The 26,899-nt window shown below is 37.2% G+C and overlaps 1 protein-coding gene across 1 annotated transcript in view; it reads right to left on the bottom strand.

Moving 5' to 3' along the window:
* The window catches only part of SPEF2 (sperm flagellar 2), a 163,739-nt gene that overhangs the window by 114,063 nt on the left and 22,777 nt on the right, over positions 1–26,899 (bottom strand). The window contains exons 4-9 of the mRNA XM_055325754.1: positions 25,522–25,662; positions 23,765–23,829; positions 19,240–19,426; positions 12,844–13,032; positions 5,720–5,907; positions 2,356–2,524 (exon numbers count right to left, since the gene is read on the bottom strand). Coding sequence (XP_055181729.1) covers positions 2,356–2,524; positions 5,720–5,907; positions 12,844–13,032; positions 19,240–19,426; positions 23,765–23,829; positions 25,522–25,662 — 939 coding nt within the window. The remainder of the gene's footprint in view (positions 1–2,355; positions 2,525–5,719; positions 5,908–12,843; positions 13,033–19,239; positions 19,427–23,764; positions 23,830–25,521; positions 25,663–26,899) is intronic.

Raw genomic sequence — 26,899 nt, 5'->3', positions numbered from 1 at the left:
CTTCCTTTCTGGAAGAGATAAAAGATGTCCCTGGTCGTACCATTCCTGAACTAGACCTCTCTCGTGTACCCGGCTTATAAAAAGAGTGTGACGATTTGGGAAATGATTTAGGAAATGATGATAAGCAATGAGGGCCAAATTTTGGCATCTATATATGATCTGTACATGAGCAAGACTTGTTTTTATGCCCTTTTAAGCATCATAGTTTATACTGACAAAGCTTTAAAAGTGTGGGCTCAAAGGACAGTGAGTCTGGGTATCATTATTTTTTTTTTAAAGAGTTTATTTTTTTTATTTTTTATTTTATTTTTTTTTTTTTTATTTATGATAGTCACAGAGAGAGAGAGAGGGAGAGGCAGAGACACAGGCAGGGGGAGAAGCAGGCCCCATGCACCGGGAGCCCGATGTGGGATTCGATCCCGGGTCTCCAGGATCGCGCCCCGGGCCAAAGGCAGGCGCCAAACCGCTGCGCCACCCAGGGATCCCTGGGTATCATTATTTTGAAGATTAATTTCTAAGTTATGCATTTACTTGAAGGATTAAAAATCCTGAGTAATTTTAGCAATAATGTAGACAACGTCCACATCTAACATATATGGTCTATTTTCTATCATGTAGTCAAAAGGAACATAGCATATAAACATATATCAGAAATCCTAGGGTAATTTTCATTTCTAGGAAAACAGCAAAGGCTACAAACAAAATAATAGATGTTCACATACTCCTAACAAAAGCTTATAATTTCCTGCAAAAGAAACACACCACCTGCTTCAGGATGTGGGTAAGACAAGCATGTTCCTGTGGTAATGATTTCCCAAACAAGAAAAAAGTTAGAAAGGCAAATCTTTGTTAAGCTGCAGACTACCAGGTCTCCTGATTTATGAAAGCAATAAGAATAGAGTAGATAGAGCTGTTTAAGAAATAACTTAGAAATAAATACTCTATAAATAAGAAAAATCTGCTAAGTTGAATGTCTTTTAATTTACCACAGAAAAAAATACCTTCACATATTTTAATAATGTCAAAGCACTTATTTTGTAGTATATTTTAGGGTGACACACTAGATCTACTATATTCCACAAGCATACAAAATAAATATGCATATATATCCTGTAAAGTCCCAGTAAATTCTTTTAGTGATACAATTGCAAGGATGGCCACTTAATTTCACATAAGCTGACTTATCGTTTTATAAAAACTTTATCTCTTTTTTTCCAATTGTTTTTATTTTTTTATTTTAAGTAGGCTCCAAGCCCAGCATAGAGCTTAATGTCAGGCTTGAACCCACAACCCCAAGATCAAGATCCAAGCTGAGATCAAAAGTCAGATGCTTAACCAACTGAGCCACTCAGGCACACCCACAAATCTTTTGTAATATTTCCATATTAGTGTTATTTCACACTTTGCCCTGTTCATTGTCATTCACTCATTCATGCATCCTTTCAACTAACATTTTATTGTATATTTGCTAAATATCAGCAAATTAGGTCAAATCATTCTTCCTTCTCTTTTTTTTCACATTGCACTTACTACCTTTCTGAAACTCATTCAGTAATATAATGGACCTCATTCTTCATTCCATTGATGCTTATCTGCTCAGAACTTCCATCTGATAGCTCTTAATTTTACATCTTTCTTTTCACAGATGAAATGTGGTAGGAAGAGCAGGGTGGTGAGGGAAGAAATTAATATGCATTATTTGCATCCAATATGCAGTACACTTGATGATGTATTTAACATGTATTATCTTAGATAAGTTTCATGACAACAAAATGAACTGAGTCTCTCCTAGGCTGCCCAAGGTCTCACCTTGGTCTACCTGACCCCCGAAGGCTTATCAGCAGCTCTTTTAAACACAATGGCACCTACTACATTTTAAAATCTCTGAACAAAGTTTTTTTTAACCTATGCTACTCCTAAAACTCAGAACTTCTCCTTTTCCAGATGTCTCTAAAAACGATATGTAACTGCATACTATGTAAACAGATTACTAAAGAAACACCTTTATGCAAGAGTTTTTGTAGCAAAGGTAGACAGTTCAAACAAAGAAAATGCGAATGAACAAATCAAGATAAATTTTTAAAATTCTGAAAACTATCAGCCCTAACAATGTATTATGTTTTATTTTTTCAGACCACTCTTCTACTATTACTGTGAGTTACAGATAATAGATTATGAATAGGTGAGGCAATTAAAAATTAGTATATAAGTAAAAATTAAACCAAGGGAAAATGCAAACATAGAATGTCCATTTTTATTAATAGGGATGAAATGACATAATGTTACAAAATTAATGTTAAAGAAACACCATGTATTATGTTGCATTGTCTCCCATTATTCCATATTAGTGAGTACCTTATATTCTTCATAATCATTGCTATCCAGCAAGTCCCTCTTCTCCAGTTCTATAACTTGTTCTGCAGAGGGCGTGGCTGGTAGTTGCTTAATAGAGGCTTGCTTGTATATGGGCTTTCCATTAAAAAACAGTTCCTTCCAATCATGCATCAACTTATATGGAATCAAACTATAGCAAAAAAGATTTTTAAAAAAGGTAGAGATGAATCAATGGTTAGTCAAATATACACCTTAAACTTTAGTCTTTCTAGTATCATATTCATTCCCAAGGGTCTGCTATATGAGGCTGGGGATTCCACTTACTATTAATGTATATTATTAATGGTTAGCAGACTGTTTGAAACTTAGGTTTGAATGAATCAATGTTATTTCAAGCGACAGGTTCTTCAAACTTTCATACTGACTGTGCACTCACAGAACAAAATATCTGAAAATAGTGAACACTATCCTAAAACTTAGGTTCTTTAATTCCCAGCTATGACATTAAATGACTGTGCAATCTTAGGAAATCTTTTAAATGCTCTAATATCAGTGTCTTCCTGTGCAAAATGAGCATACTATTTTCCAAAGCCCCTTTAATATGACAGTTGGTTTACATATTTGTAAGTAAATTGTAATAGAAAAATCAAATGTATGGTGGTTTTATTGTCATTGTGTATTTGATAACCTTTAAAACTATTTTTCAGTAATTATTTCTGTTTAAGTCTGGTGAATGATAATCAGGATAGGTTGATGGGAAAATAGTTTCAAGAAGAACAAAATGCAAAGGAAGGAAAGAGTCTGACATGGTTCTGATGCATTTCTCTAAAAATAGTTGGATTAGAGCTTGGAATTACAACAAAAAAGTATTATGTTATTTATTTCATTGCTATCCATGCCACATGGATGAGACTTCAAGACATTAGGTTAAATGAAATAAGCCAGATACTAAAAGAACAAATGATGTATGACTTCATTTATATAAGATAGATCCAAGAATAGACAAATTCACAGAGATCAAACGTAGAATAGAGGCTACCAGGGGCTGGAGAGTTATTTAATGGGTACAATACTTCAGTTTGGAATGACAAAAAAGTTCTGGAGATGGATGGAGGCAACGGTGGCACAGTAATGTGAATGTTCTTATGCCACGGAAATATATATCTAAAATGATTAAAAAGGCCAATTTTATGTTATGTATGTTTTGCCACAATAAAAAAGTAGTATTTCAATTAAATGTACTTCAAATATAATCACATTATGTTTTCCATTAACAAAATATTTATAGTTGTGGAATTTTACTTGTAGAGATATGGAGGTTTAGAAATTAACAAGCTCAGGCAAAGAAATATTATAACATCAGAATTATTGAAATGGCATTGGTTTCTATGGTGAAGTAAGTGATTAACAACTTATATATTGTCCAAAACTTAATCTTACAGTTACTTAATTAAATCCTATTATCTGTTAGTAATAATTTCAAGAAGCAGTTTAAAAAATCAGTTCTGCTGAGTAGGCTGATACCAAAAATATACCTGTGCTTTATAAAAAATATATACTGATAATATCTTGCTTAATGAAGTAACATGAGTTTATTTTACTGTTAATAGCATAGACTAATAAAATATTTATATGTGTAATTGTTGTGTTTGGTTGCAATTAAAAGACACGGATCTTACACAGTACACGAAAATAACTCAAAATGAATTAAAGACTTGTATCTAAGACCTGAAACCATAAAACTCCTAATAGAAAACATAGGCAGTAAGCTCTTTGATATTGGTCTTCACAATGATTTTTTGGATTTGATACCAAAAGGAAAGGCAACAAAAACAAAAATAAACAAGTAAGACTACATTCAACTTAAAAGATATGCAAGGCAAAGGAAACAATCAACAAAAAGAAAAGGCAACCTACCAAATGGGAGAGAATATTTGCAAATACATACCTGATAAGAAGGTAACATCTAATATAAGTAAAGAATTCTCACAACTCAATAGCAAAAAAAGCTAACAATTCAATTTTAAAAACAGGTAGAGGATCTGAAGGACATTTTTCCAAAGCAGACATACAAGTGGCCAACAGGTACATGAAAAGATGCTCAACATCACTAATCATCAGGAAAATGCAAATCAAAACCATAATGAGATACTACTGGACACCTGCTACAATGGCTGGTATCAAAAAGACAAGAAATAAAAAGTAAGGATGTGGAGAAAGGAGCCCTTGTGCACTGTTGGTGGAAATGTAAACTGGTGCAGCCACTGTGGAAAACAGTGGGTTCTCAAGAAGATCTCAGTCTAGGTAATTTGAGAAATATACACATTTAACTTATCTTTGTCCTTGTGGAATTACTTGGATTGAGATCTACTGCGATGTCATTTCCCCTCAAGCTTTCAGCAAAGAGTATCTCAAGAAATAAGTCGATGATGCCTAAAAGATGACGCTGAGGGCAATCTCCACTAGATCCACTCTGCTACTTACTGTGCCTTAGGTGAGGGTACCACATGAGAGAACTATTGTTCTAAACTGAGTGCCATGAAAAGTTTTGTATTTTGTAAAAAACCAGAATGGAAGATGGAAAACACATGACAGATTGTATTTTCCTTTTTCTTTGGCTACCAGGAAGCTCACATAAAATTTGCAGCTAGGTTGCAACAACTGGCAAATCTGTGGCGGCTAATATAACTGTGTTCCAATTTATCAGTTGTTCTTAACTTCCTACTTTAATTTGGATTTTCCTCTGTTCTTATTCTGGCATATTATTAATATATTTTGTATTGTTGAATATTTCCTTATAATTAAGGATTATAAATACATTCATTTCCTTTATTTTTTATTTTTAAGCATTTTTTTTTATTTATTCATGAGAGAGAGAGAGGCAGAGACACAGGCAGAGGGAGAAGCAGGCTCCATGCAGGGAACCCAACATGGGACTCAATCCCAGGTCTCCAGGATCAGGCCCTGGGCTGAAGGCGGTGCTAAATCGCTGAGCCACCTGGGCTGCCCACATTAATTCCTTTTAGAAATAAGATGTAATGAAAATAGATTTAATGACTAGTAAAATAATATTCAAGTAATTCCAGTCTTTTAGGAAGTTCCAAGTGTTTCAAATAAACTATCATAGTTGTCTTTGCAAATTGTAGGGAATTTAGACACAGAGTTTTAATGTTAAAAAATATATAAATACACCTTAAATAAGGCTCACTGGTGGGTGAATTAATTCAGTAATCCAGTTATCCTGGACCCCACTTCTACATATTTTTTCATGAAAAATTTTTGTCTCTCTTATCAACTGAGTGTCTACATTACAATCTTATCCTTTCTCACTTTCTGTGATGTCTCTACTGTAATGATTATAATGTTTATAAAAAAGAACACTTACTTATTTGTCAACATCCGGTAGTCTGACACTTTAGTGGAAAGATCAAGTATTTGATCCAAAATTTCTGCACATATTGTATAATGCTTTTTGTAACGAGCTTGAGCTCTTTCCACAGTGATCTGTTCATGAATTTCCTTCTCTCTAATGGCTTGTTCCTCAAAATCAATCTTGGCTTGTTTCGCCAAAGCCTAGGAAGGCAAAGACATTTTTAAGTCAATGTAATTGGGCGATGATTCACATGAAGATAATATTATTATCTCAAAAGGCAAAAAAAAAATCTCTAAATAGAATGAAACCTCCTTTTACACCCAGAAAAGCTTACTCATGAAAGAGCACTTTTGCCTTATTAAGTACTGAGTATGATGGCAGAGACAATATCGGAAATATTCCACCTTTGGCTTAGCTTATCGGTAAAATACAGTTCAGAGAAAAGTGGTCTAACTTCAGAAAGCCAAGGTAGATTAATGATAAATTGGATCTTAAGTGTTTAAAAAGAAGCCTTGAGTTCATGTGTTGCAAATAGTCAGAGTCAGGGATCACAGAGAAGCAGACAAGTAAGTCTGTGCCAGACCCTAGCACAGCTGACCCCTTTGTACCCATCGTAGGAGCCTTAACCTGACATAGCTGCTCCATCCAGCCGGTGCCCTCCATCTTGTAGTGAGAGTTCTAGGATACTGATTTATACTTAGAAAATATTTTGGAAGACCCCTGTTATAACTGGTTTGGGAATATCACATATGCACTAACAAATGTTAAATGTATCCAGACAACGACAAAAATTCTGCTGTTGTAACCACAATAAATTGGTAAAATTTACTTACAGAGAACATTTATTTCTGCAGAAAGTAATGAAATACTTATAGTTTGTCATTACCCTCTGCTTGGTTGGCACTATTATTTTGTTTAGAGAAACTCTTCACACAAAGGCCAAAGGTCAAACCCAGCATGCCTACATGTTGCTTTTCAAATAGCTATCCCAGCTCCTTGAGAAATTATAGCCTGTGCTAACATGCTCCAGAAACATGACTTGCCTCCTGTAACTAAATCCAATGAGTGTAAAATGGAGGTGACCTCAGAGGACACGCCAGTCAGTCAAGCCCCAGCCTGTATACAGAAGTCAAGTCCTAGGCTCCTCATCTGAGCCTCCCTCAGTGTTAAGTGGGGTATTTTTTTTAATTTTATTTATTTATTCATGAGAGACATAGAAAGAGAGGCAGAGACATAGGCAGAGGGAGAAGCCTGCCTATGTCCAATGGGGAGCCTCAGTCCCAGGACCTGAGGACCATGACCTGTGCCAAAGGCAGATGTTCAACCAGAGCCACTGAGGTGCCCCCATTAAATGGGGTATTAAGAAGACTTGGCATACACAGAAAAAAAATCACCAAATCATCCTGTTGGGGCAAATATATCTTATGCTATGATTCACACATGACTAAATGCCCAACAATGGATTACTTTTGTCCACTGAACCAAATGGAAGATTCATTTGTTTTTGTTACTGTTATTTTATTTTGTTTTCTTTTTATTGGGAAAGTGGTTGGACTGGGTGACCCCTGAGGTCGGTCCCGTACATTTGGCAAGTTCAGGAATCACACCAGAATTTGTTATTGCTGTATTGTTCTGTAGGCCCTGTCTTCCTAGGGAAAGCATACCATTTAAGTACACAACTTTACTGTGTGCTTCAGAACCTGTGAAGAGGTCAGAGGAAGAGGAATCTAAAAGAGCAGGAGTAGCCAGATGAGAATTTGGGGAGTGGCAGTAAAATGGGTTGTGAAGTTGCTTTCCTGCAGAGAGCCTGTAAAGCATGTGGAAATGTTTTGTGTGTGAAGAGAGCTCAGCCTTGCAGGGAACTGTGGAATGATCCGAGCAGGAAGACAGCAGCTTTCACCTCGGTGCTGTCTCCCTACCTCCCTCCATGCCTTTCTTCCTTCTTTTTAGCTACCAGTCTTCTACCTTTACCCCACCCCACCTCCCTGTGCTAAACCCACCACAATTTCCTGTCCCATTACAGCAAAGTGGGTTGAAGCCCTAAAAAAAGAAAGAAGGAAAAGGAAAAAGGAAGTCTGTGGGAGGTAGTCAATCTCGGCGGTTATGAGCCCAGACTCTGTGCTCCTGTCTCCACCACTGACAAGCTGTGTGAATGCAAGCTTTCTTGCAAAATGTAGACAAGGATAGTGTCCACTTCCAACAGCTGTTGTGAGAATTAAATGTGCATGTCATCAACATAGCTTAATGACTGACTCACAGTAAATACTAAAAAATGTTAAATATTATTATAATTAGGTACTACTACTAACAGAAGGTAGAACAGAAATTCGAAATCAGAAACTTACAGTAGATGCCCAATTATCTTAAAGGATGAGATAAGTAATCTAAAAACAAAACCAAAACAGACAAAGACTAATAATGGACAAAACAAAGTTGTCTCTCTCTTCTCCCTTCCTCCTTCTCCTTCTCCTTATTCTTCTCTCTTTCCCTTTCTGCACCACTGCTCCCCCCACCCCCAACCTTTCTTTGTACCAGACGTTGATCTAAGCCCTGCAGAAACAGTAGTGAGCAGAAGCAACCATAATCCTTTTCCTCATGGAGCTTACATCCAGTGGGAGAGGCAGTAAAGTCACACAATGAATATACACCCACGCAATAGAAGTGTCACCAGGAAGGACTATGGAGTATGACCCATCACAGGAGGCCTGACCTAGACAAGATGGGGCCTGTGCACGGAGCTCTGAAACGTGAGAATTAGCTGGGGAAAGGCACGTGGGAAGAAAGAGAAGAGCAGAAGAAATGACTTATTCGAAGATCTGAGAGTGGACAGTATGGCTAGAGTCCCGGAGACAGAGGGGAACAAGGTATGAGCAAGGATCTGGTCAGAGAAGCCAATGGTCAAATCTGAGAATCAAGAAGATTCTTCTGGCTGCAGAATGGAGAATGATTTGGAGGATATGATAGTAGAGCAGGTGATTTGTATAAGTTATCTCCTATATCCCCTTCCTTCCTTTCTAACAGGTAGACAGATGTCTTTTTAACTCCTGCTTTAGGGAATTTCTGCAGCATAGAAAAGCAGAAAATGTTAGAAACTCCTCCACACTTTAAAGTGTTATATTCAAAGGCAAATAAATCTAGGTCACTCCAAGACAGAGGAGAGAAGGGAAGATTTTGAGGGCAAAGAGAAAGAGGAAGAGATGTGCATCTACTCCTTGGCACTTCCTGGGGAGCAGCAGAGCCTCAGAAGGGTACCTGGGAGGGACCGACAAAGGCTGGAACAGCCTCTGGGAAGACATGTGCCACTGGAGGCAATGTGTGGGCTGGAGTAACTGAGATTTCAAAGGCGACAGGCTGGGTCTGGGCTTGAAGACTGCAGTGTTTCCCTGATGACTTGACCTGTGACCTGGGGCACTGTGCACCTATCTCTGTGGGCAGAGGTGGGTTGCTGGAGTTCAAGCTTAGGTTGATTTAAAGAATATAAAGAATGTTACGTTGGGACACCTGGGTGGCTTGGCAGTTGGGTGTCTCCCTTCCATCCAGGGCGTGATCCTGGAGTCCTGGGATTAAGTCCCACATTGGGCTCCCTGCATGGAGCCTGCTTCTCCCTCTGCCTATGTTTCTGCCTCTCTCTCTCTGTGTGTGTCTTTCATGAATAAATAAATACAATCTTTTAAAAAATTGTGTCATGTTCTTGCATACCCCAATTGCACTTGCTAACTCATAGCCCTCAAAATTAATGAAGGAGACCATTGCAGTAGTAGTAGTAGCAGAGACAGGGGTGGTGGTAGAGACATGGTTTGGAAAAATGGACAAATTGAAGAGATATTATGATATGAAATGGACAGGACTTAGTGATGTTCTGGATATGGAAGAGAGGACAAAGCAGGGTTCAGGTTATCCTGAGATTTTGCATTTGTATAACTGAATAAATGGTGCCACCATTTATGGAGATAGGGAAATTTGACAAAGACCAATTTAGTAACAAGGGTCATAAATCTGGCTTTAAAGTGTTGAATTTGAGGTGTCTCTGAAATATGGGAGTAGAGATGTCAGGAAAGCAGTTGAACAAATGGGTCTTTACTGCAGAGGACAGATATAAATGCATGAGTCGTCTGTCTATTGCAGTAATTATACACCATGGTCGTGGATTAAGAGGTTGTCTGAGGAAATAGCATAGAGGAACAAAGAAAGTGGCTTAGGATTAAGTTTTCCTTAAGGGATCCTGACATTAAAGGGGCAGCCAAGGAAGTAGGAAGAAAACCAGGAGAGTGCTTCCACAGCAGAATTCAGCAGAAAGGGACCATGTAATTACAGATTAATAATTAGTATTAATAATATCAGATATTATTAATAGCCTGTATCATTAACAGACTTTATTTTTAAAATTTTTTTAAGATTTATTTATTTATTTATTCAGAGAGAGCGAAAGAGAGGCAGAGACACAGGCAGAGAGAGAAGCAGGCTCCATGCAGGGAGCCCGATGTGGGACTCAATCCCCGGTCTCCAGGATCACACCCCGGGCTGCAGGCGGCACTAAACTGCTGCACCACCGGTGCTGCCCCTATTTTTAAATTTTTTAAAGACTTACTTATTTATTTGAAAGAGAGAGAGAGAGAGAGCAGGGAGAGGGAGAAAATCCCTGGCAGACTCCTCACTGAGCTTGGAGCCCCACACAAGGCTTGATCCCAGGACCCCAAGATCATGACCTGAGCCAAAATCAAGAGTCAAGTGCTTAACCAACTGAGCCACCAGGTGCCCCTTTAACAGACTTTTTAAATCTTTAATACATTTAAAAGTACTTTTAGAATTCTCTCCCTCTCCCACCACAAACAATAACAAAAACAGTAATAAGTAAAAACAATTTTTAAAAATTCTCTCCTCCCAAAAGTGAAGCAGTAGAATGATTGGCTGCAGGGAGTGAAATGTTTTTTGTTTATTTAGTGCATGAGACTAGGAAGAAAGGTAACAGTGCTTCTTTGGCAAATTCAATTCAGTATTTATCTCTTTGGCTCCTACTTATACACCAGCCACTGTTGATGTTGGAAGCAACAAATTCAGTGTTTATGGAGATAACCTGTGAAATCAAGCCACCTCACAGAGAGGGGTGCCAGGAAGTAGATACCTCAGCTTTAAGAAAAGGTAATTATTGTGAGAGGAAGGGATATAATTTTTTTCAGATGCTTCAAAACCTCACAGTTCTTTTTTTTTAAAGATTTTATTTATTTATTCATTCATGAGAGACACAGAAAGAGAGGCAGAGACATAGGCAGAGAGAGAAGCAGGCTCCCTGCAGGAAGCCTGATGTGGGGCTCAATCCGGGACCCCAAGATCACGACCTGAGCTGAAGGCAGATGCTCAACCACTGAGCCACACAGGTGCACTAGAACTTCACAGTTCTAGTGTCTGAGGCCCTAGTAAGCCAGACTGTTCCAACCTCAGAAGTCAGTTCAAGCCTAGTTAAAGAAAAAAGCAGGTAATTATTCTCATCACAGTGAGCCCAGTTCTGCCATAAATGCTTTGCTATTCTGTGATTCATTCACTGGACCTGAAGAAACAAATTTTTCAACAGGCACTTAGAAAGATTAAACATATCATTTATAATGTAAGCAAATGCCATTCAATCCATTCGAGTTCACTCTTGTCAAAAAAGAGGGATGAAACAATTATCCAGATAATTCAACTCTTGAAGAGGACACTTGAGATCTGTGTTGATGCAGCTCAAATTCATGGAGGTACAGTTCTTCACCCCTACCCCTAATAGTTCCACTATGTCTGGTCTAGAAAGGCAAAAGCACCATTTTCCTGACTTTCAAATGATATTTCTAAAAACTGCATAATTTTGGCAAAAGCTGTATTTCATTTTCATGAAATATCACAGTGTAAACCATGAGTCTGATAAATAAAGGATTCCATTCCTATTTTCTATAAGGTTTTCTCTTCTATTCGGCCTAGTTTTGTGAATATTTTATGCAAGTAAAGACTGGCTATCTAAACTGCCAATCACATGAGTTTTGTATTTCTTCAACCAACTCTGGACCAACAGATTGAATAAATTTGAAATATCTCCAATAGGAAACAGGTAAGAAGTAATCTACATAATCCATTGATAAAATAGATCTATTTTGATGATTAGAATCCATATATACAACAAAGATAAGGAAGAAATATTAACGCATTAAATGATCAGAAGATCAGACATTTTGATTTCCATAGCTATAAAAGGACCTAGATGCGATGATACCAAAGTAGCCAAGAGCATACCTATCATCAGGATCTTGGTGTCTGTGGACCATTCTCAAATGCAATCAACCAAAATACCCTGATTAGTTGCTTATTTTGGTTTGGAGGAAGGAATAATATAATATGGGCCTGATAAAATCCTGTTTTATCAGAAAGCAAGAAATCATTTATTAAAGGCTAATGGTGTCTTACAAAAAGAAGCCAACGTCAAAGTGCTCTCACTGCCTGAGAATGTTCACCTAGAATAACCAAGACTAATACCATCCCGGCAAACTTGGCAGATTTTAAAGAAAAATAAAGTTCTGTATGCATCTAGAAAAAATGGAGTAATGACACAAGGAATTGAAAATTAGATTATTCATCTTTTTGAGAATAACACTTTTTCCTGAAGAAAATAGAATAATGTCTTTAAGATATTCAAGGAAAGAAAATCTGAATAACGAATTTAAGATATTCAAGGAAAGAAAATGTGAATGAAGGATTTTATATACAGCAAAACTGACAATCAGGTATATAAGGCATGTACCATTATCAGTATACAATACACAAGACCCAATACAATTTATGGGGAATACCATTCACTGAGCCCTTCTTAAAGAATCTACTGAAGAATGAGTTTCATACAACCAAAATAAACAGAGAGACATGAACATAAAGGTGGGTGGTGAACATCAAAAATTAGTGGAATCCAGAATGAAGGGGAGAGTGTAACATGTAGGAGCTCTATGTGCTGTCAGTGTAATTACGCAAAAATAAAAATGGGGAGATAGGAGAGAGATCGTATAAAAAATTAACTCTTTTCAAGTGACTGGCAACTAAATAGTTTTGTTTACCTTGACTTGGTAGAAAGGATCAAAAGTAAGCTTAGACAGATTTTTAAAGGAGCTATTGTTTACCGCTTCTCGATCAAGAGCATCCTGGAAATCTTTAAGTCGTCTTTCCTCATACTGTTTTTCTCGGAAAATTCTGTTTTGCCACAAAACTTCCTTTTCATGCCGAACATGCATGAGCTGCACAGAGATCCTGCGCTCCTGCTGGGACTGTCGCATCAGCCGATTAATCAGCTGCTCCTCCCGATACGCCTCCTGAAAACACCATTGGAGGAGCCAATTATTTGTCAAGGCCATGTCCAAATTTCCCATTGGGTTAAGAAGTTGATGCATAAATAATGTGCACAAGGCAAAGTATTCCTTGGTGTCAGCTTCTGTCATTTGATTTAAATTTGAACGTGGTAAAAATCTAGTTATAAAAATAAAGATTTCCAACAAAGGCTGTACCATTTTGGTATCTGGAAGCATTATATTTCGCAAGTCATGATTACTTTAAATAAATTGTTACTTTGTTTAAAATCCAATAAAAAATCAATTAGGTGACTGTTTCCAAGTTTTTATAAACAAAGGATGGGATTCTCAATTTAAGAGCATGTTTTCAGAAATTCGAAATTCCAGCAATAAATATTGGTTGTAAAAACAAATGCAGACGTCAGCTGAAGATGGCAGGTCTGCTAGTTGTCAGTGAAGATATTTCACTACCTATATGAGGACAAGCTATATTCTGATGGAATGGGAAGCTGGAAGAGAGTCTGAGGGGACATGGCCTATGGCTTCTCTCAGAAAATCTGACTGGTTGTAATCTGAAAGAGAAACTAGATGCATTTTCCTGACTCTCTTGTCTATTTTAATAGAATAGAAGGGCAATCAGTACATGAGCAGTGGTAAAAAGCATTAAATTGGGAATGAGAAGCCATTGTAGCTCCAGTTGTACCATTAATTGGCTTGTGTGGCTTCAGACAAGTAACTTGGACTTCAGGGCCTACTTCTTGACAGGTGAAATGAGGGGGTTATATGGAAAATGATCTCCAAAGCCCCTTCAAGCTCTTATTCTGTCTAAACAGAGACATCATGTGGAAGGAGGAGGTAATTAAAGTTCTCAAGGGGGAAGATATAAAAAAAAATGCTTAAATATTGGAGTTGTCCATTTAACACTCAACAATCAAATTGTTTAGTAAGAAAATCTAGCATCATTAATGACATTTTTTCAAATGATCTCTGCCATGATGAGATTATGGGAGAAATACTGTATATATTTTCAGAATCTGGATACAATGATAATAATGCTCTGTGGTAAATTCCAAAACTTGAACGTGAGAATTATATAAGAACACAGACGAATAAAACTTTGACTGAAAATAAATATGAATTTTTTGTTAGTAACATATATAAGATAAAAAAATAAAACCATGAACAACTTTGAAACATGTCTAATCTAATAATAAAATTCTGGAAACTTTCATTTTAATAATTTGTTTCCTTTTGAGATCCAGTAATCCTTTTAATTCTGAGGCAGAATTAAAAATAGCCACAAATCCTTCAGTTTTCTTCATCCAAATATTTGCAATGGTATCCTGCAGTTATTCTTATTAAAAAGTAAAATCTATTTCTCCATTCCCTAAATATGGGATATCCAGTAACCATTTGACTTGAATTGACCAATGTAACATTATCAAAACAAACTAAAAAACCCATACACGTATGGAATCTGATTTTCTTAATTCTCTTGTGAGTCTACCCCACCACTGCCACCACAATTTCTGGTCTGCTAGAAATTTCCCCATCTCAGGTGATGACCCTATAAAGCTATGGCTCTGACCTAAAACATTAGTGCTGTCTGAAATTCACTCCTCTCTTATTATTCCTAATATCCAGTTCTTGAAGAAGTAGTCTATTTTACCTCGTATGTATGCTTTTAAATCTCTCTACTCCATTCTATACCTATTGACATTGCCCCTACCTTGAACAATATCAGCCCCTCCTCTACAATGCCTTCCCCCAAGCTTCTCCAAAACCCATCCAAAAAAGCTCAAAGTGATCTTTCTAACCCGAAATCTCATCATTCTATTCATGTAATCACATTTTTTATGAATCACTAGGCAAGATAACAACTTGAGCATAGATCTCGGACTCGCTCTTCACAAGCTCAACTAAAACAGAGTATACAAACCTCAGGGAAAACGGCTACAACATGGAAACTAGAGAAGATATTTAGAGGCATTTTTGGTAGATGCAGTACAAATGGAGCCAAAATAAAAGCATCCAGGGCTGACATCAGATTCATGTCATGCTCTCAAAAAGCGGCAGGCACTTGAGAGAAGCACAAGAAATCCTAGCCCTGACAAATACCATTTTCTCTTTGGAAGAGAGAAGGATGGATAGGTAACAAGCCATGTTGCATGTGGGAATTTCATAATCCACCACTGTGACACAGGGGCATTTGTGTCAGCTGTGCAGGGAGGGTGGGGACCCTACACTTAATAAAAAGGAGGCAGGGGGAGTAGAGGTCCCTTGATGCATACCCCAGGCTGGTTGGAGGAATAGCAGCTTTCCCAAACACTGAAAAGAAACAGTTCCTTTGATGGAAATATCCAGAGCAATAACACACTTTAATGTCCTTTTACTTACTGGATCCCTGAACAAATGTCTGGTGAGAGACTTGAAAAACCAATGCTAATAGCATCCTGGTACAAAGTGAAGAAAGTCAGAAAGAATTCAGTCACCCCATTTCCAGGTAGTTATCAGGTCTAGATTATAAGCAAAACAATAGAAAGAAAAAAACCTAGCAGACAATACACAAGTGTTTTGTAACACAAATAGAAGTGTGTTCAAAATTCCATTGCTAGTTAATGAAACTTGAAATATGTAGATATTTTACAATCTACTTTTTTCATCTAATGTCTATAACCTGTAATTCTTCTAATTAAAAGATAGACTATGAAGTAAAAGTAAGGATACATGGCTGAATAAAGATATACACAAATCTAAAGTAAGAAATAACTTTTTAGCACAAAAAATGAGTTATTTTTTTGAGTTTTTCTCTAAGAAAGGAGTGAATCCATTGATAGTTTTGCTTCTTCATACTTATGTGAAGCCATCTTTCATATTTTAGACACGCAAATTTGTCCTATTTACATTCACATCTCATATCGCCTTCCTCCTCAAGACTGTTCTTCTGCAGCATCTTCCATATTCACAGTAAATGCCACTTCCATCCACCTAGCTGCCTAAGGGTGACATCTGGCCCCTCATTCCACTTTTCCACTGCCCTATATCTAATGAACCATTAATTCCTATTGGTTTTACTACTGAACTAGCTCCTAAAGCTACTTCTCTCCATTCCCATTGTCATACTACCCTAAATTTAAACTGGCATAATTTCTCACCTGAATTATAGCAATAGCTGCAATAGCTATTGCAGCTGCAATAGCTTATTTTGCCTTCCTGTCACTATTCTCACAACTAAAGCCAGAATGATCTTTCTAAAGTAAAGTCTGAACTTATCACTCTTGTTCCCCTTTGCACTCCGGATAAAAGCTCCAATTTCCCTCTATATTGCTGGCAAGGCTCATTATGATTTGGCCCCAGATGACTTTAGTTCACTCTGAGTGCTGAATCTTTCGATATGATATTCTCTCTGGAAACACACTTTACTTTTCACCATTCCAGCCTCTGCTGGAAACTAACCCCCACTCAGACCCCACCAAAACTACCCCTGTCTAGAATTAGCTGAGTTCTAATGCTTCCTAATATTTCTATTTATTATCCTCCAGAAACTATCTTTGGACTAAGTGAGGGCTGGATTTCCCTCTCAAGTGCTATCTGTCCCTACCATCATCTTCACTGCTCCTTCACACTCTACCCTAGTTTTTTATTTATAGATCTTCCCCAAACTGCAGTTTCTATGAGAAGATGTTTCTCAATATTCTTGTTCACTATGGTCTACAACAGTACCCAGAGCACAGAAGAGGCTCCATGAATATGTGTTCAATATAAGAGTTGATCAGTGATTGTCAAACTATAGCTACATCAAATTACCTAGAGGACCTGTTAACCTGTTAGCACAGATGACTGGGCCCCACCCCAGAGCTGTGATTTGAATTTGATTCAGTAGGTTTGAGGTGAGCTCCAATTATTTACATGACTGAAAATTTCCAGGTGATTCTGATGCTGCTGATCCAGGAATCACACTTTGAGAACCACTAGAGTAAACCAATTAACAAACTGAGAAGACTAACAATTTCTCCATATTGTTTTTATTTAAAGAAAAGTCCCTTTGGGATGCCTGGGTGGCTCAGTGGTTGAGCATCTGCCTTTGGCTTATGTCATGATCCTGGGGTCCTGGGATCGAGTCCTGCATCAGGCTCTTCACAGGGAGCTTGCTTCCCCTCTGCCTGTGTCTCTGTCTCTCTCTCTGCATCTCTCATGAATAATAAAATCTTTTAAAAAAAAAAGTTCCCTTTGTGATCATCTCAAAAGATGCAGAAAAAGCACCTGAAAAAAATTCAGTATCCTTGCATGATCAAAACTCAACAAATTAGGTGGAGAAAGAATGTAACCCAATATAATAAAAGCCATATATGATAAGCCCACAGTTGACATCATAATCAATGGTACAACTTGTCAGCATTCCTTTAAGATCTGGAATAAGACAAAGCTGCTCATTCTCACCATTTCTTTTCAACATAGTACCGGAAGTCTTTGCCAGACCATTAACAAGGAAAAGAATAAAGGGCATCCAAATCAGAAAGGAAGAAGTAAAATTGTCTCTGCATATGGTAAGATTTTATATACATGGTTGTACAGTCAATTGATCTTCAGCAAGAGTGCTAAGGCTACATAATGGGGAAAGGACAGTGGTACTGGAAAAATTGGTCTCTTCAACAAGTGGTGCTGGAAAAATTGGATGTCCACATGCAGAAGAATGAAAATGTATCCTTATCTCACATTGTATTCAAAAATCAACTCAAAATAGATTAAAGACTTACACATAAGGCCTAAAACTATAAAACTAGTAATAGAAAGTACAGAGGGGAAAAAAAGTTTCTTAATGTTAATCTAGACAATGATTTTTTTTCTTTTTAAAATGACTCCAAAAGTACAGGCAACAAAAGCAAACATACACAATTTAAAATTAACTAAAAATCTTTTATACAATAAAGGAAACCATCAACAGAGTGAAGAGGCAGCCTACAGAATGAGACAAAATATTTGCAAATGTACTTTTGGTTAATATCCAAAATATATAAGGAACTCAACTTCATAGCAAAAATCTAATAATCAAATTTAAAAATAGGCAAAGGACTTGAATAGACATTTCTCAAAAGAAGGCAAACAAATGGCCAATAGGAATATGAGAAGGTACTCATTGTCACTAATCACCAGGGAAATGCAAGTAGAAACCATAATAAGGTATCACTTCACATCTATTAAAATATTTATCACATTAAAAAAATACAAGAAATAACAAGTGCTGGCAAGGATGTGGAGAAAATGAAACCCTTGAAAACTGTTGCTGGACATGTAAACTTCTAGGGGTCCAGCCTCTATGTAAAACAATATGGTGGTTCCTCAAAAAACCATGAGTAGAACTACCATATGACTCAGCAGTTCTACTTCTGGGTATATATCCAAAGGAAATTAAATCAGTATCTCAAAGAGATGTCTGCATCCCCATGTTCAATGCAGCATTATTCACAATATGGAAAAACCTAAGTGTCCCTTGATTGATAAATGGATAAAGAATGTGTAGAATATACACACAATGGCATATTAGCATTAAAAAAGAAATTCTGCTACTTGTGACAACACAGATGAACCTGGATGACACTATGCTAAGTGAAGTAAGTCAGATGTAGAAAGATAAATTTTGCATAATCCCACTTATATATCAATCTAAAAGAGTTGAACTTATAAAACTAGGTCTTAAGTGTTCTCAGCAAACACACAAAAAAGTAACTATGTGAGGTGATGGATGTGTCAATTAGTTCCAATGTGGCAGTCATTTCACAATGTATACACATACCAAAACATCACATTGTTCACATTAAGTATATACAATTTTTGTCAATTATACCTCAAAAGAACTGGGAAAAGTTTCCTCTTACCTTCAAAAGTAACAATAGATACACATGGTTGACGTGGATTTTAGGTTTCTCCCAGGGTTTTTTTTATCATGGGAAAATATACATGACATAAAATTTACCATCTCAACCATTTTAAGGGTATCATTCGGTGGTATTAAGTGCATTCACAATGTAGTATAACCATCATCAGATTTTAGATTCTTTGGTAAATGTTTTATGTAGATTTTTTTCCTGACTCTATCTGCTGTGATGATAGGTTGACAGTTGATTCAGGTAACAGATAATAAAGAAGATACATATATGTATCTTTAGTATAAAAGACTAAATTTTGCAAATTTTCCAGTACTATTATCCAATCAATATCTAAATATTTTACCTCTTGTGCTTCGTGGGCTATTAACTGGTCCATTAATAGTCTCCGCCGTCTTTTCTCCCTTTGCTCTCGTGCAAAAGCATCTTCTTCAAGGCGCTTTTGGATTTTTTTAATGTAGTCATCATCCGAATAAGTGTTTAACAAATCAGTAGTTGTCTGGCCAGCTGTATCTAAAGAAGTCTTGGAGGCACTAAGGACAATAGTTTTTACTTAGATTTAAAAAAAAACAATGCAATGACATGCCACTACTTGTGACTATGGAGGAAGACCTCAGGAAAAGGCTCCTTTTAATGCTCTGCTAATTTATTAATACAAGCATTAAAGCAAATATTAGAACTTCATTGTGACATCCACAGCTTATCATTAGATTCCATTTGCTGCATTTTGGGACTCTACATGGGAGGTCAATAGCAGAGCCTTCTTTCTAAGCCTATTGCCTACTTGTTCTTTCACTTCTCGTGATCTTCACTGTGCCCAGAGATCTGGGTTTCTCTCTCTCTCTCTTTTGCCAGCTGGCTCTAGGCCTCTTGCCTCCCCTGTTTTGAGTCAAGAGTAGGCACATGATTAATAACCAAAGTGCCAGGGAAGGCATACCTCTAGTCCTAATGTCAGGACACCGAGTACTTCCATGGATGGTTCCTCCAGTACAACCCACCTCTCCCTTATGCAAATGCAAGTTGCTGTATCAACTCCCAATAACCCCCAGAATGCTTAAAGCAGTGGCCCAATTCTTACTGGAAGCTTGGCAGCTAAAAATGACTTGCTCATCATGCCACACTGGCAAGTATAAAACTGACCTAGCCTCTTGCCCAAGTCCTAGAGATCCAAGTAAGAGGCTTACTTCCATTCCTGTCCTACCTTATGTCCAAAATTAAAGGGTAAGGAAGAGCTGGTGGTCTTACCAACAGAAAGCAAACATTCATTTTAGTGGGACAATGGTGGTTTAGTACAAGAATTTATAGCTTCATTCAAAAGTTATCTTTAGAATCAAAAGATACATTTTAATGTATGTAAGGATCAAATAATCAATTCTCATCTGCATACCCCTTTACAAAATAAACAGAATACAATAGTATAATGGTACAAGACATATCTCGTTACCTGCCAATAAAAAGTTTTAATATTTTAAATAATTATTTTTAATGTTATTAGTTATTAATGTAGTCAGTTTAAAATACAACTTACTGTGTTATTCAAAAGACAAGGACCCCTTAATAAGGATACATACCTTAATATGGTATGTAGGAACTAAATAGTCATCAATTCCTATACAGATAGTATTCTCATAAACTCATAGTTAATTCATGTTTAACGAAGTAACAGTTGCATGTCTACAGTGATCATATTGCATTATAGATCATTTTTTGTACATTTGCTGCTCCCAGATGAGCTCTGAGCTCGTAAGAAAAGTATCCTATCCTCTCTGTCCTGGTGGCCTCATAGTCCTGACATGCAGCTGATGTTTGCTCAATTTCATATGACATGCTAAGAAGCATGATATAGAGTAATTCTTAAAAACAGCACACACTGAAATTCTGGTTATCAGCAGGAGCTCAACCTTCAGTTGTATCCTGTCACTAAGAATCTTTGAGCAGAAATTGTGTGTAGGATCTAATACAGAGCTTAACCTCTTTATTAAGAATTAGTACAATTAAGTACTTAGGAAAATTATGTGGCATAACTTTTTAGATCATTCTTTAAAATTCTTATGTTTTTACTCAAATGTGTTGTTCAGCTTTGGATTGTACATGACTTACTACACTTAACATGTTGCTTCTCCTTTATTTATCAGCCTATTCTCCACCCATCCGTCTGCTCTCATTCCAATTAAGGACTGAAGAAAGATACATGATATTTTTTTGAATAAATATTGTTTTCCTAGATGTGGGTTTCTTGCGGGTAATAATTATATTTTCTCTATATCTGCTTGTCAGCCTCTGCAGAGTTAATAATTGGGTGTATATGAATTACTAGTAATTGAAACCTTGGCCGAATTTGTGTATATTTAAAAATAATTGCCAGGAAGAGTCTAAAGTAAATCTATGAATTCGAGGGTCAAATTAAATCAGCCAACAAACTCAGTTTTTTGTTTTTTGTTTTTTTTAAGTAGCAGACAGCATTTATTATTTGTGTTACAAAATAAAGACAGTGTATATATGGGGGAAAAGCAGCCATGGGAGCTCTTGGCATTGCTCTTACTGAGACATTTTGTTCTTCCACAAAAGAAAAAAAGATGGACTTTGAGGTAACATACCTGAAGAACTGTTTCAGGAGCAGGCTGTGAAAGCAGCAGCTGCAGAAATTGCTCGTTATGGTCAACTTATAAGATTTTAGTGCTTTCTGGTATCAGGTAGTGTGAAGCTTTTGAAAGAGCCCAGAATCAATTCTAAGCTAAAAATTCAGAATGAACTAATGCAGTATTTAATAAAAAGAGGCTTAACAAAGGCCATACTGTACCATAGCTTTTGTTTTCTTTAATAGTTTTCTCCAGACCAGTGCTTCCCAACATCCTTTATTTGGGGCCACCGAGAATATGCCTTCTGTGCAGCATACCAGGAGGGATTTGGAGTCTCAGATGAAGCTGCGCAATCCTGGGTGACTGGCCCAGGGAGACTAGCTGCCCCAAGCCCTGCCCTGCTGCTCTGAGAATCGAAGTAAGGATGTCTATATTTCATGGCCTCCCAGTGTTAGATCTATGGCAGGATCAAGTGGAGGCTTCTACAGAGAAAGGACCTGGGATAGACATGACTCTTTCTTTCCCTTTTTCCTCAAAACACAGCCCCAGTTTTATTCAGGAAAAAAAAAATGTACCCAGTTAAATACTACATTTTTTAGCCTCCCATTCTGTTAGATGTGACCAACGTGACTGAATTCTGGCCAACAAAACATAAGCACAAATGTTACCTGGGACTTCTGGAAAGGTTCTTAAAAGGAGCTATTTCAGAAAATTACTTTTTGCCTATCCTCCTTCTTTATATCTAGAATATGGGCCAAATGGCCAGAGCTCCAGGAGTCATCTCATATGTATTGTGAATGTGGATTTGAGGACAAAAACCACACAACAGGACAGCTGAGCTATAGAAAAGCCTCAGGCCTCCATGCCTTTGGAGCTCTAACACAAGCCCTGAGCTGCTTACATTCTGGTTTCTATTAATGAGAGAGAAGTAAAAATGCATCTAATTTAACCCACTCTTGTTTGGGGTTTCTGAAGCTAACTGATAGACCTAGGTTCAGGATAGGATGGGTTGGCAATAACAAAAACAGTGAGCAGAGTGAATGTTTGTAGCTGCATTGTACAAGGATGATCTTCAAAATATTTATTAATTGACATGGCAAGGACACTAATCAATCAAAATGGGTGCTGGTGAAGGAAGTAGAAGACACTGCTGTGTTTGGTGCTAATTCTGTTGTTAAATTGTGTGGAAATTGAGGGGCCCCAGGAAAGGGGCCAGCCCTAGAGCTATAGAGAATACCATTCACCTGCAAATAACAAAAGTATTTCAGCATTTTAAGATGGTTTATATACCATCTATTTATCACTCCAGAGCATGTGGCTGATGAGGTGAGTAAACGAGGAAGAAATCCAGTGGTTTCATGGGCCAGTCCAGGGGAGGGTGGTGGGGTTGGGGTAGTGGCTACATGAATGGGTAGGCTTGGATTGTGTTTTCTTTAGTCAAGGGTGGCACAGATAAATGGCAGTAGGAATCAGAGTAGGGCATCCAGAGTTTCTGCAGAGGGCAGAAGAAAAGGTACTCTCCATTTTGCTTTATTTTCCTTCCAGACCTGATTTCCTCACCACCTCTTCTTCTTTTTTCTTATTCCTCCTCATTTGAATCTGTCTCTTTCCCTCAGAAATATTAATATGGAACCGATTTATGTGATTTATGTCTGTTTTTCTTCTCCAAATTTAAGAATCCGGAAAGTTTCCATTTAAAAATGTGAAAGAACTCAAGTTGCTCCCACCTATGCAGACCCTAATCAATTATCTTCTGTGACTCAACGACCCCTAATAGGAAAGAAAAGGGGAGAGGATCTTTATCTTTAGGCAAATGAAGCCCATTAACCGGGCAGTTTTTGTGATAAACTCCCCGAATTGACCATCTCAGTGACGGTTAAACTCATTTGGCAACTTTTTATTGCTGCTACCTATGCTAAATGCTGAGCGTGCAACATGAAAGAAACCAAAGAGTGTCTAATAAAGGCTTTATGAAAAATTTAAATTAGTGGAAACTTGAAACAATTTTCATAAATGCTTAAAAAGCGTGTGAACTTAGGACAGTAAGCATAGCATAGAAAAATACTGCCCATCTCATGATAGCCATTTCCCTCCTAATCTTTACAAAAGTTAATGAACAATTCATCTGAATTTTAGCTCATTTACCTTCCTTTGTATACTCTCTTAATGAAGCTTCTACAAAGTAAAAAGATCCATGAAACAGCTATTCGCCGTAAACTATTTCTAAGTATTTAAAACTTACAGGTAGAACAGAATGCAGTTCTGTGCTTGTTAAAGTGATTCACATCTCACCTTTCTTTGGCCTGGAGATCCTTTTTTATTAAAGCTTCAAACTTCTTAATCTCATTGGCCACATCCTTTAAAGAAAATTCATGATCAGTTTTCCACTTTTAAAAACCATTGAAAATCTTAATTTACTATATTCACTTCACAAGTTTATAAGGCGGTATGCACTACTAATTGAGTCTGATTAGGAGGCATGATATAAAAAGCTGCATTCCAGAATATTTTTATAATTCTGAATCATTATTTTTAGACGAGGCTAAATATACCTAAAAGAGTGTGAAAGCTGACTCACCTGAATCATTCCATTCACAGTCTAGTTCTGACAGTGCAACAAAGGCCACTTACTGATAATGAAGATTATCAAAGAGTCAGGCCATGGATTTTTATTTGCAATTCTTTTAAACAAGAATAAATATTTTTGGGGGGATATAAATACTTCTTCAAAAATTGTTGCCTCAGATGTTTAAACATTTCTTGTGCAACCTTATTTATGCTATTAATTTGCTCTCAGGAGATTAGTTCAGCTCATCCTTTGTCTACTGCAAATCCTTATTAATAAACTTTAATCACCTCAGAGAAATAGAAGAATTAAATACTTTTCTAAAATTCGGGTCTGAAAACCTCTATGGGTGAGTATTCTTTAAATTTCAAGTACAGGATATTTTTTAAATATTAAACATAAAATGCAATGGATTTGGATATCAGAGAGGACTATCAATCTCTGCTTTACTATCCTGTGGACCACATTGAAACAGGGTGGCTTTCTGAGTCTCCGTTTTCTTATTTAGAAATTGGGGGAATAATATCCTACTTGGAGAGTTACTTACAAATGAAAGATAATGGAAAGTGGTCAACCCACAGGCTGACATAGCAGATGCTCAATAAGTGGTAGCTATTATGCTTTTCCTTAGGTCACAGGAGAAAATATCGTTAATAATCACTGTAGCAGTATGCAGTGTAGACTGCAGCAATTAGTAACAAATGTACTATTGCTCCCCTGTGAAATATAAGCAGATGGTATCCTACTGGAATGACCAGCAGCTGGTATGATCTAGTAAAATATCACTAGTGTAAGTTATCTTAAATTTATTTATTTTAAAATATTTTATTTATTTCGTCACAAGAGACACACACAGAGAGAGAGAGAGGCAGACATAGGCAGAGGGAGAAGCAGGCTCCATCCAGGGAACCCGACGTGGGATTTGATCCCGGGTCTCCAGGATCAGGCCCTGGGCCAAAGGCAGCGCTAAACCGCTGAGCCACCTGGGCTGCCCGGTTATCTTAAATTTAAATACACTGACAGCAAGCAAGCCACTTAACATTTCTGGTACTCAGAGAAAAATGATGCAGCATAGTGGGAAAGAATTGAGTGAAACATATAGTAGGAATGGCATATATATGGTATCTGTACCTTGATTGACATCTCTCTACCCATGGTGATTAACGACCCATCACAGCAGCACCATTCTAGAATATTTTTGTAGTGATCACAGAATCCTTCTCAAACAGGGGTCCAGATTGGTACTGTCATTTAACATGAGTTTCTTATCCCTGACCTATAGCTACATTCTCTCATTCTGAACAAATAAGAGGATAATATGGATTAGATACGCACCCAGTGGAGGGGTTTTGAATGAAAAGGAGCAAGGCCACAGATAATCTGAAAAGGGAACTAAGAAGTTGGGGGTATTTTCTATGTTTTAGAGAAAGATCATTCTTTCATTAAGATTAACACAACACCAAATTAAAGGATTATCACTTACCTCTGCCTCTTTTTTCTTTTTCATCATTTTTTGGGCCTCCAGTGCTCTCAAAGTACGATTTGATGCAGGTTTAGGAATCTGTATGATAGCTGCTTGGATTTTGGCCATTATTTCATTTTGTCGTCTCCTGCTCAGGCGTTGCTGAATATCCCATAGACATAGTTATTCCACTCATCAGAATAACAGCCTATGTTACACACTCACAGGTACATATCTATACATTTTTCAGAACTCATTGATTTTCCAATGGACTAGGTGTCACAACTGTGTAGTGTTAGGAAGCAGGTGTCAATATGACTCATTTTGAAAAGTCAGATATTAAAACACAATTTTGGAATCCTCAAATTATGCCTACCAGATGTGTGTAACTTCATTCTAGATGATGACACTAAAAGGATAATAACGACACTTCAAATACAAAGAATATAATTCTTTCCCAATTCTACCCTCATGACCTGCCCAATAATGGAAAGAGAAAATGCTGTCTCCAACAATGGTCTGAAGAGAAAATTCCATCTAGGAGATGGTCTCTAGGAGGACTTCTGGGGAATCCAGGAGAAATGACAAAACTTTCCCAAAACTCAGTCACACTGAAACAATGAGCTCAGAGGCTACGTCAAATTCAAATACTGAGTTAATTATTGAATTATGTGATACTACCATTACTGGGTCATCTCTTCTCTACCTGGGAGTAATTATTTTAGGTAGAATATTAGAAGGAGGGTACAAGTGAAGAAAAAATAGAGAAAATAAGACAAAATATTTTTTAAATGGATGGTTTAAGAAGTAACATGTAAAACTAATCATGACTTTGCTACTAAAGCATATTAGAACTAATAAGATTAGTTTCTATATCTAAAAATCTTTAACCACTAAAAAGTAAAAAATTATCAATTTAAATTTTTCTTCATTTTACTTTCCAAAATATGAATTCTTATGTAGTTGCAATATGTTGATCTTTTCCTCTTAAGAATATCAGGAAGACATGTCCTCTTGTCCTATTCGCTCCCTACCATTTTTTTTTTTTAAGTGGGACAGAGTACAAGCGGGGGTGAGAGGAGGGAAGGGAAGAGAAGCAGAGAGAGAGGGAGAGAATCTTAAGCATGTTGCACACCCAGTGTGGAGCCCCTCATGGGGCTCAATCTCATGACCCTGAGATCATGACCTGAGCTGAAATCAAGAGTCAGGCACTTAACCAACAGAATCACCCAGGCTCCCCTATTTCCTATCATTTTTAGCATAATATATTTCAGAACATATAATGGTTTCTTATTTCCTTTTTCCCAACTTTCCTTGAAGACTTTCTGCATTACACTTGGCACGTCAAAGTCGGACAGACTGGTTTCTTAAAAAGTAGAGTCCCAGCACTTGGCCTTGA

This window comes from Nyctereutes procyonoides, unplaced genomic scaffold (assembly GCF_905146905.1).
Source record: "Nyctereutes procyonoides isolate TBG_1078 unplaced genomic scaffold, NYPRO_anot_genome, whole genome shotgun sequence".
In the NCBI taxonomy this organism is placed as follows: Eukaryota; Metazoa; Chordata; class Mammalia; order Carnivora; family Canidae; genus Nyctereutes; species Nyctereutes procyonoides.
This window is presented reverse-complemented; position numbering and strand designations above follow the sequence as displayed.